Consider the following 11,129-nt stretch of genomic DNA (forward strand, 5'->3'; position numbering starts at 1 on the left):
TTTAATGCATGTGTGGCGGACACTAGGGGCTATGCCTCTCACCCAGCAGGACTGTGAGCTGGGGGCGTGGTTTACGTTCCCGGGCTCGCCGGTGCAGGGCTGTTCCTGCTGGAGTTTTGGTTTTTGGAGTTGAGGAATAAACATCAAACTCGCCTTCGTCTCCTGTGTTTTTCCTCATCCTGCCACATTGGTGACCCCGAATTGAACATGTTTGGAGCAGAAGAGGAGTGTGAATCCACTTCGGCCACGCCGCCCCAACTCTCACAGCCGGACGTTATCGCCACGGCTGTGAAGCTCCCAGAGTTCTGGCAGAGCGACCCGGCCTCGTGGTTCCAGCATGTCGAGGCGCTGTTCCACCTGCGTGGAATCTCCGCGGACGAGTCCAGATACTATTTGGTCGTCGCTGCGCTGGACCAGCAGTCCACACGCCGGGCCATGCAGCTGTTGCGCGCCCCTCCGCAACACGATAAATACGTCGCCCTCAAACATCTTCTGCTCCGGAGGTACAGCCTATCTGCCGCAGAGAGGGCAGATAGAATCCTTTCCCTGTCCGGCTTGGGCGACGGGACGGCTGTGGATCTCATGGACAATATGCTGTCGCTGCTAGGCTCGGACGAAGGTGGGTTCCTTTTTCCCGCACGTTTTCCTGCGCCAGCTCCCGTCTCCTGTGCGCGCGGCTTTGGCTAACTCCCTGTGTCTGGCCGATGGTGACTGCCGAGGTTTGGCTGAGGAGGCCGATCGGGTCCTGCTGGCTACCAGACGGTTCTCTCTGCAGAGTGTGGCATTGGAGCCTCTGCAGCCGGCGTCGGAGGATGCGGACCCGGCAGTGGTGACTGGAGTGACTGCCCGGAGACGGCGCGGGAGAGGCCTCTGTTTCTTCCACCAGCGGTTCGGCGGCAAGGCGAGGCGCTGCGTCCCTCCGTGCACGCTTGAGGCGCCAGGAAACTCCAGGGCCAGCGCTCAGTAGCAGCTGTGGGCGCTGGCGGTCGTAGTGAGCTGCTCTTCATTAAGGACACGATGTCAGGAAGACGGTTTCTGGTGGACTCAGGCTCGCAAAAGAGCCTACTCCCTCCTGCTAAGACAGACAGGTCGGCCGAAGGCGGCGGCCCACAGTTAAGTGCAGCTAACTGTTCGTCCATTGCGACGTTTGGCACAAGGTTGGTGACTGTTTGCTTCCACGGGCGCCATTTTGAGTGGGACTTTGTAGTCGCCGCCATTACTGTTCCTATTATCGGCGCGGATTTTCTGTGTGCTAATGGTCTGCTTGTTGATGTTGCAAACCGCCGTTTAATTGATGCTGCGTCTTTCGCCACTTTTCCGTGCGAGACGGGGAGCCGGGCCCTTAACACATGCTAACTTTTTAGCATTAGGAGATGTTTTTCAGCGTTTGCTGGTGGATTTTCCATCGGTGACTACGCCTGCCTTTTCCACCGCGGTTACTAAACACGGGGTAGAACATTTCATTCCCACTGTGGGGCCGCCGGTTTTTGCGCGCGCCTCAACACGGTAAATTGGCTACAGCTAAGGAGGAGTTCGCCATCATGGAGCGTCTGGGTATAGTGAGGCGTTCCAACAGCCCGTGGGCCTCACCGCTTCACATGGTGCCCAAGGCGCATGGGTCGTGGCGGCCTTGCGGCAACTTTCGCCACCTGAACAATGTCACCACCAATGACCGCTATCCCATCCCACACATACAGGACTTTTCCATACGCCTGGCAGGTACCACTATTTTCTCTAAGGTAGACCTGGTGGGAGGCTATCATCAGGTTCCCGTGCGCGCAGAGGACGTGCCCAAGACCACAGTGATCACCCCATTTGGGCTTTTTGAGTTCATGCGCATGCCTTTTGGCTTGAAGTGGGCAGCGCAAACCTTTCAGAGGCTGATAGACTCGGTGTTGCGTGACCTTGCTTTCGTGTTCGTTTATCTCGATGACATATTAGTGGCCAGTCCGTCAGCTGAAGAGCACCTGGCGCACCTGAAACAGGTTTTCCGTCGTCTGGACGAACACAGCCTGATAGTCAACCCGGCCAAGTGTCAGTTTGGACTGCCAGTGATTGACTTCTTGGGTCACCGCATTTTGCCACAAGGCGCAGTCCCGTTGCCTTCTAAGCTGCAAGCGGTGGCGGAATTTCCCCGCCCAGTCTCTGTTAAGGCATTGCAGGAATTCTTGGGAATGGTGAATTTCTATAACCGTTTCCTCCCTCGCGCTGCCCACCTCCTTCAGCCATTTTACGAAGCCCTGCGGCTTAGGAAGGCTAACGACCCTGTCGACTGGACACCCGAACGGGTCCAGGCCTTTGATGGAGCTAAGTGCGCCCTGGCTAACGCTGCCCTCCTCGCCCATCCCACACCCACGGCGTCCATAGCTTTAACAACTGATGCATCTGACATAGCCGTGGGGGTTGTGGTTGAACAGCCTGTGGCGAATGCGTGGCAGCCACTCGCATTTTTTAGCCGCAAACTGCGAGATAGCGAGCGCAAGTACAGAGTTTTTGACCGGGAGTTCCTGGCACTGCACCTTGCAACCCGGCATTTCCGCTTCCTGCTGGAGGGTCGCCCATTCACGGCTTATGTGGATCATAAACCGCTGACTTTCACCATGTCCAAGGTGGCTGAGCCGTGGTCTGCTCGTCAACAGCGCCACCTAGCGGCAATCTCCGAGTTCACAACGGACATTCAGCATGTGGCCGGGAAGTCCGACCCTGTTGCTGATTGTCTGTCGCGTGTGCTTGTGTGTCCTGTGCACCTCGGTGTGGATTTCTCTGCTATGGCTGCCGACCAGCCCAGCGACCCAGACGTCCTTGCCCTTAGGTCAACGCATACCGGCCTCAAGCTAGAGGACGCTGTGATGCAGGAAGGCAGTCCTGCCCTCCTCTGCGATGTCTCCACCGGCCATCCCCGCCCCCTTGTTCCAGTGGCCTGGCACCGTCGAGTTTTCGATTCGATTCACTCCCTCTCGCACCCTGGAGTTCGGGCATCTGTGAAGTTGGTCGGTTCCAAGTTCGTCTGGCCTGGCCTCCGCAAGGACGTCAACGGGTGGGCAGCTGCATGTGTAGCGTGCCAGCGCGCTAAGGTCCACCAGCACACTAGGTCACCCCTCGAACCATTTCCGATCCCGGCCAGACTTTTTGACCACGTGCATGTGGACCTGGTGGGCCCTCTACCTTCTTCACAGGGTTTTACACACCTGCTCACAATGGTAGATCGGCCCACCAGGTGGCCAGAGGCTGTCCTTCTGTCCTCCACAACATCCTCGGACGTTGCACGCGCTTTTCTTTCCTCCTGGGTCACCCATTTCGGCACTCCGTCAGATATCACCTCAAACAGGGGTCCCCAGTTCGTGCCAGAGCTCTGGTCGGCACTTGCGCGATCCTTGGGTGTGCAGGTATACCGCACTACCGCGTATCACCCTCAGGCTAACGGCTTGTGTGAACGTTTTCACCAGTTGCTCAAGGCAGCGCTGCACTCTCGGAGGGTAACTGGGTGGATCGTTTGCCTTGGGTTATGCTCGGGTTGCGTTCGGCTCCTAAGGAGGACCTCAACGCTTCGCCCGCTGAGCTGGTGCTCGGTCAGCCGCTCCGCGTCCCTGGGGAATTTTTGCCTGGGAGTTCCGCTCCTCGACCCCGTCCGGCCGTTTATCCTTTTTTGTCCGACAGCACTCGGGTTCCAGGCCCCGTTCACCACTGTTTTTCGCGGTCATTCGTGCCTGCGGAGCTCATGTCGGCTCGTTTTGTTTTTGTACGGCATGATGCTCACCGCTCGCCCCTCCAACCCCCAGATGATGGCCCATTTCGGGTTCTTGAGATGGGTCCTAAGGGTTTTGCGCTGGATATGGGTGGGCGTAGGGAGCGTGTCACGCTTGATAGGCTTAAACCGGCGCACAGGGTGGTAGGCGAAGTTGTGTTTCCGGCCCAGGTTCCCCGTCGGGGTCGTCCTCCTTCCAGGACCCCGGCAGTGTCTTCACGGGTTCAGCATTCTGCTTCTCAGCCAGCTTTGGACTGTGTTTCACCTACTGTTTTGGCTGAGGGACGGCGCAGCCGTTATGGCAGACTGCTTAAGCCTCCAGTGAGACACTAATTTTCTTTCCAGGAGTCCCTTCTGGGTGTTCGGGGGGGCTGTGTGGCGGACACTAGGGGCTATGCCTCTCACCCAGCAGGACTGTGAGCTGGGGGCGTGGTTTACGTTCCCGGGCTCGCTGGTGGAGGGTTGTTCCTGCTGGAGTTTTGGTTTTTGGAGTTGAGGAATAAACATCAAACTCACCTTCATCTCCTGTGTTTTTCCTCATCCTGCAACACATTTTTTTTTAATCAGAAACTAATAATACAGTTTTGAAGTAACACCCCCAACTCTGATTGTACTAAATAACATTTATTTAGGACAATATCGTAGTTTCTTCAATTTAAAGTTTCCCTATGTGTTTGTGATGTGCTGCTGACATGAATGTGTGTGTGTGTGTGTGAGTGTGTGTGTGTGTGCGCGCGTGCGCTAATATGTTAGGCACACAGTTGTGTTGCCGTGTAAAATATTTTTCAACCTATGTTTGCACATTGGAGGAGAATTGGATAGAAGATCCTGACACTCCATCATCTTACAATCTGTTTGTGCGTGCATGTGTTTCTTTGTGGGTATGTGTGTACGTATGTGTGCTCACAGGTTATGTATCCCGGTGTGACAGCGATTCAGATGCCTCCTCAGATCTGGACATGGATCCACTGGTCACTGCCATATCCCATGATGACAAGCCACAACCCCGTATCAGATCCTCGTCCGATCCAGATGGCAGAAAGAGAAAAGACAGAGGGAAGGGGAGAGAGAGAGATGGCCAGGAAAAGGGAGTTAGGCCTTGGAGGATTATAAAAACCAAAGAAGAAAATGATACTGACACCAAGAAAGGAACATTTCTTAAGAATGGAAAGAAGGATAAGGAAGAGGACACTGAGGGAAACGAGAAAGAGGACGCAAAATCAGGAGCGAAAAAGGAGACAGCACGACACAGTGGAGACATACAGATGGAGATAACAGATGACAGCGAAGGTGAAGGTGAACAGAAAGAGGGGACAAGAGGAAAGGGGGGAGGAGAAGACCAGCAAGTGGGTGGAGAGGAGGAGCAACCATCTGTGTCAGAGACATCAGATTCCTGCCGCACCGACTCTCGTTTCCTAACCAGCCAGTCCAGTGACTCCCTTGATGCCCTGGAAGAGGATGATCTCATTTCCTGTTCTTCGTTCTTGATTCATCCTAGGCCCAGTCCACACCCTCTGGTTTCTTCTCCCCAGCAGCTCCATCCTTACCCCAAAACACACCCTCACCCCCACCTCCTTGCTCCACCACCTGCTCACAGCCATCCCCTCATCCACCACACAGTCCAGCCCCCAACACACGACAGGCTTGGACACAGAGGGGATAGAAGAGGAGAAGGCGATAGGAGGGAAGAGGATGGAGCGGACCTCTACCTCCTCCCTTCAGTCTCCATTCATGGCGCCTTGTTTGACCATGTAGAAAAACCTTCCATCAACCCCTGTTCTGATGAAAGCTTTCTTTGTTTTGCTGAGCTCTCCCGCCTGGTGGATTACCTGCCCAGCCCTCCGGAAGCCAGTGAGGATGAGGAGGAGGAGGAAATGAAGAGGAAGAGGAAGTTGGATGATATTTTTGATTCAGCGGAACAAGATGGTGAGGGGGGAGGAGCAGGTGGGAACAGTAGCTTGGTACAACACAACCTCTTGACCCCGACCCCATCCTCACCCTCCAGCCATACGGAATTTGTGTTTAACTTTGAGGAAAGTGACGCACAGTGCTACTACAAACTCTGCCCTAACGTGACCCCTGACAGTGCTTGGAGCCTTACGCACCCTCTGTCTCACCCTGTAGGAGAGGAAGAACAAGCAGCAAAGTCGGTGGGAGAAGTCATCAAGGCTGTAGATATGGAGCCTGTCCCCATTCTTCAGCCGCCGCCTGGGTTTGGGGACAGCAGTTCTGATGAGGAGTTCTTTGATGCAAGAGACCGCTTCGCTTCACCTGAAGACCCAACCTCTGGAGCTGTTCGAAGAGGTAATAAATATTTTACTTTAACTGTGAGGTGGCCTTGGGGCCTCCTATTCATCAATATGGTCATATTGTATTCGCTTAGTGTGGTATCTTTAGCTTTGATGTCTGATTAGGATATTTCTCATTTAAATATGCCCTCTTTCAAATTCACAATGCATCATTTAGTAGTAAAGCTAGAGTAAACAAAATGCTCATTTATGAAATAATGAATAAACATGTAAGTTCAAATGTCATTGAGTGTCAACACAAAAATAATGTGAAATTCAATGCTTTTATCCTGAAGTTTTATGTGCATACAAAATGTCCTTGTGTATTAAAGACCATAGCTAATCTGCAAAAAACCAAACCATGAAAACTTTTTGTTGTTGCTCACTTTAATGGTTACTGTCGGGTAGGACTTCCAATAGTCATTTAAAGGGTCAACAGTGGCTCGGAGGTAGAGCAGGTCGTCTGGTAACTGGAGGGTTGCCGATTCAATCCTCAGCTCCTACTTGCAAAAATGCCGAGGTGTCCTTGAACAAGACACCTAACCCCTAACTGCTGGTTAGGTGTCTTGGTAGCAGTGTGGTGGTGTTTTGCATGGCTGACACAGCTATCGGTATACGAGTGTGTGTGTGGGAGGGGGGGGGGGGCTGAGGCATTTATTGATTGTAAAGTGCTTTGAATGGCTGTTGCAGGTAGAAAAATGCTATATAAATGCAATCAATTTACCATTTAAATAGCCTAAATGGTTCATAGCTAAATCTCAGGTTCAACCATGTTTTTTTGTCCCTCAGTAGAGAAGGTGCTGACAGATTAGCACTGGCAGCACTGTTTCATTTTGAATATATATCTGGCATTTCAAGTGGTCAAGCACCAAAGCAGTTACCAGTGACACCATAAGTGTCAGTAGGTGAATTGAAAACCATGATCTTCAAGAGATAGCTTCTTCAATTTAGCATTGTTCAATGGGCTATTCATAATGAAGGTTTGTTTCTGGCTTGTTCTCATTGTCATATAATACCTCTCATACTTCTTCTTGTGGTTTTTGCTTAATTTTCTTAAAATAGTTAAAAAATAATTTTGATAATTATATATTTAAAACAGGCTTGGCTAAGACATTTTCATTTCATTTTACAGATTTTTCCATAGAAATAAGGCCTGCGTTAGTACGCACCCTCAGCCTTAGTGACATTGGAATCTCTTTGACAGAGGCAGAAGGAGGGGGAGGAGGAGAAGAGGGAGAGAAGGCCAGAGAAGAAGAGGCTGGAGGGGGAAGGGAAACATTGCACCAGCTCAGGAGGAGATCCCGTAAGCGGCGTTCTTTCATGGAAACAAATTTTACTTCCACAGTGTCATTTCCAGAACAAGATGTAAATTCAAACCAGGACCATATCTCAAACAGGATTCAGAAGAACCTCCTCACAAAAGCCAATGTTGACCAGATGCTGAGCTTGGATACAGAACCTTCAAAACAATCCCAGAACCCTTGTCCTACTGTCTTTTCCTTGACATACTCTGAGGCAGAACCAGCCCAGCTTGAGTCCAAACCCATCCCATCAAAGTCATGCTCCCATGGGCCTGGGTCTCCTGACCAGGATGGAGAACCAAGGGCCCCTTCCAGGACCAAGAAGCAGGAGATGGAGATGGAGCCTGATACCATGGAATCCAAATCAGTCACAGATCTGGTGAAGACAGCTAGTCCTTCCATTATTGTCGTCCGCTGCAGAGTGGAACCAGATGGGAAGGAGAGTGCTGACCGGAGAGGAGATGGAAAGGAGGAAGAGGAAGGTGAAGAGAAGATAGAAGAGAGAAAAGGGAATGGAGAGAAGGATGGAGAAAAAGAGGAACTTACAGGAGTGACTGGGAATGGACTACTCATCACTCATATGTTATCAGAAATCATCGAGGAGGAGGAAAAGGGTGACGAAACAGGAGAGAATGAAATGAGTAGAGGAGAGGCAGTGAAAGGGGACTCTCCCAGTTCAGGGAGACCACTCATAGATGATGAAAGATGGACAGAATTAAATGCATCACCTACATGTTTGATGGATCTAGATGCCAAGGAGGGTAATGCCTTTCTCAGACCCACATTGAGTTTTACAGATCAAAATTCATATGGAAATGACTATATTTATGATGAAGGTGTGAGTGACGACCTAAAGCCTCCATCTTACGCACCACCACCCCCTCCACCCACTTCTCCTTTACCTTCACTGCCAGTTGTTTACAAAACCCCAAATAACTACTCAGAGTGGGCAGAGGGGGGTAGCATAGACATGGAAACCTCAACAAAAATGTCTTCTTCCACTCTCAGCGATGGTCTTGAAGTTCACAGTCATGAACAGCTAATTAGTAAGCACCACTATATCAACAAAGAGAAAATAGATTTTAATGTTAAACCAAGTGCTACTGAGGATGAAGTCTGTAGCATTGTTAGTTCTGCCACAACAAACAGCGATGATGTTACTGGTAGCATAAATTCGGACAATGTTTTTGAAGATGATGATAGTAGTAGTTCCTTATATCCTAGTTTTTGTGATAACAGAATCCCAGAGAGCAGTGTTTTTACCACTGCTACAAACAGGTTTGTTGCTAGCGCAAACATTGTAGGAAAGGTTGAGGCCCCAGCTAGTATTCTATTTCCTTTAACTACAAATACTGAACCTCATACCAGCTTACATTCTGTTAAAAGCAGCCGTCCTTTGACGTCTGATCATGCAAGTACAATAAATTCTATCACAGCAAAGCTCGGAGCTGCAACAACGATCACATCTCCTACATTTAATGCTGGTACTCAAATGCGGATAGAGGGTACAAGAGAAATTGTCTCATGCACCAGTCAGAAAATACATAAAACCAGAGGCGATTCCACCAAATTACCAACTATAGAAAATAGTCTTAAGATAAGTTCAGATAAGGCTGAACTTGACGCTACACCTAAAGGTAACGTTTCTAGTCCTAGAGTTAGTTTGACAAACACTGATGTTGCCACAAATCATGATCTTTCCAAAGAACCTTCTTCTCCAACACATTTCCTATTCCAGGCTTGCTCACCCAGCATCCTGGGTCGCTTATCGGCTTCCACCCTCAGGGGAAAGATTCAAAGGCTGCCCATGTATTTATCTCGCTCCCAGGAATTCATCAATGAAGCTGGAGTGGAGAATATAGCTCAGGGACCCACTCTGGACAGCAGGGATGACCCTGAGATCACCATGAAAATAACAGATATTGATGATGTTACCAAAACAATGGAGGACATCACAACAATAGAAGCAACAGAGTCAGATGATTCAGATACCACCATTACAGAGTCAGAGGTGGACAGTGAGGTTGTTATGGAAACATCCTCAGGTCAGATTACTAGTAATACAGTGTCAGAGGTGAAAGAAGTGGTGGAGCGAGTGTTGATGGTCTATGAAAGCTCACCACTGCCTATTCGGACTGAGCCCAAACCTGAGCCGAGAACTCACTTTCTGTCCCCTGGAACTATCACAGAGTTACCAGGACCAATAACTGAGCCTCCCATCTCTACAATGAGCACCCTAGACTTCCAAATAGATACTTCACACCTGAAGATAGATATTTCTGGTGTCATGCAAGTGGCTGCTGATTTGAAGGTAAATGCCACAACCTCAAGCACAGAATTTCCCAGGGCAAACATGGACATCGCTTTGCCTTCTTTGTCCCCGCCAATGGTAGTTACCACACAGAATTTAAATGGGCCTGGTCTCGCATTTCATAACCAGTCAGAGAAACTAAAAAGGACCAGTAGTGACAGGCCCTTAGTGGGTCTCTGTAGACCTGCAGGAGAGAAGCCAGTTTCATTAAAAACTATTTCCTCAGACTGTGGGATGTTTACATTCTGTGAAAAGACATCACACACAAAGACCACAGCCAATTTGAGTTTCACTCCTCCCCCGAAGCCTGATTTTGGCTGCAGCTCTGTGCTGGCATCTGGGTGTGAGTCAGTTGTGGAAGGGTTGCAAATGCCACTTGATGCTTGTGGCTGTCCAGTGGTGTATGCAAACTGCTTCAGTGGGGGGGACAGCTTCGATGATGAGCTGACTGTGTATGAGTTTTCTTGCCGCACACAGAGCAGTGGTGGGACCCAAACATCTGGGTTAGGGCTTCCTCTCATGACAACACCCCCTATCCCGTCTTTCCTCTCTACCTCTCCCCCATCCTTTTCCTCTTCTTCCCACTCTCCTTCCTTCCCACGCTCTGACCTCGTTACCTCTTCTGCCTCAGAGCTCAGCCCACTCCTGTCCCCGCTGGCTAATGCCGCTGAATGTTTCCTGTCTCAAACGCACAAGGACACCATAAGCAGACTACAGCAACAGTGCTACCCAGCACCTCCTGCTGGTTTCCAAACACTACGTGGTGATGTGGACGAACTCCTCTCCATCCTGGAAGGGAGTGGGGCTGACCGGTCTTTGGGAGGTCGTGGAGGCCACCACTCCAGGGACACCTGCCCTGCTCACTTCACAGAGAACAAACGGGTGCTCAATATAGGAGCACGGCGACTGATGGCAGGCTGCCAGAAGGTGGTTGGGGTGGGGCAAAGCCCAGATGAGATGCTCCTCTCATTGGCTGACAGTTTCCGGACCCTGGTAGAGCTGGCTGGTGTGTGCCTGTGGTTCTCTGGTTGTGACCGGTGCGATCGCAGGAATGCAGATGCAGTTGCAGGTTTGGCAGATGTAGCACGGTCATTCAGGGACTTCTGCCTTGCTGCAGAGCGAGCAAGCAGCAAACGGAGCTGCCAGGACCTGAGCATTAAGCTGCTGGCTAAACAGTGCACAGCGCTAACTGCCTCTGTCTTCTGCCTCACACAGCTGTTCCGCACCCTCACTGCACTATGAGTAGACCACACACTCTTCAAATGACCTTCATACAACCCTTAGTTTGACCTCTGGTCTTAGATTTATTAACCCAGATCAATGGGAGTGCCAGTGTGCCTCGAGCTGCTGGAGATAGGGACATAGTGTCACCTTAGACAGCAGTTTAGAGAGGCAATGAGGTGAGATTGCCTGAGAGACACTTATGTGACAGCGCTCTATGATAGCTTACATTATCACTCTTTTGTGTCCATCAAAGAGTAAAC

General features: G+C 50.6%; 1 protein-coding gene across 1 annotated transcript in view; it reads left to right on the plus strand.

The window, feature by feature from the left end:
• The window catches only part of LOC130112992 (FERM and PDZ domain-containing protein 1), a 44,054-nt gene extending 33,167 nt beyond the window's left edge, over positions 1-10,887 (plus strand). The window contains exons 13-18 of the mRNA XM_056280512.1: positions 4,655-5,619; positions 5,698-6,049; positions 7,238-7,456; positions 7,517-8,920; positions 8,966-9,623; positions 9,666-10,887. Coding sequence (XP_056136487.1) covers positions 4,655-5,619; positions 5,698-6,049; positions 7,238-7,456; positions 7,517-8,920; positions 8,966-9,623; positions 9,666-10,887 — 4,820 coding nt within the window. The remainder of the gene's footprint in view (positions 1-4,654; positions 5,620-5,697; positions 6,050-7,237; positions 7,457-7,516; positions 8,921-8,965; positions 9,624-9,665) is intronic.
• Positions 10,888-11,129: the final 242 nt, after the last annotated feature.

The sequence above is a fragment of the Lampris incognitus genome, chromosome 5 (assembly GCF_029633865.1).
Source record: "Lampris incognitus isolate fLamInc1 chromosome 5, fLamInc1.hap2, whole genome shotgun sequence".
NCBI classification, from domain to species: domain Eukaryota; kingdom Metazoa; phylum Chordata; class Actinopteri; order Lampriformes; family Lampridae; genus Lampris; species Lampris incognitus.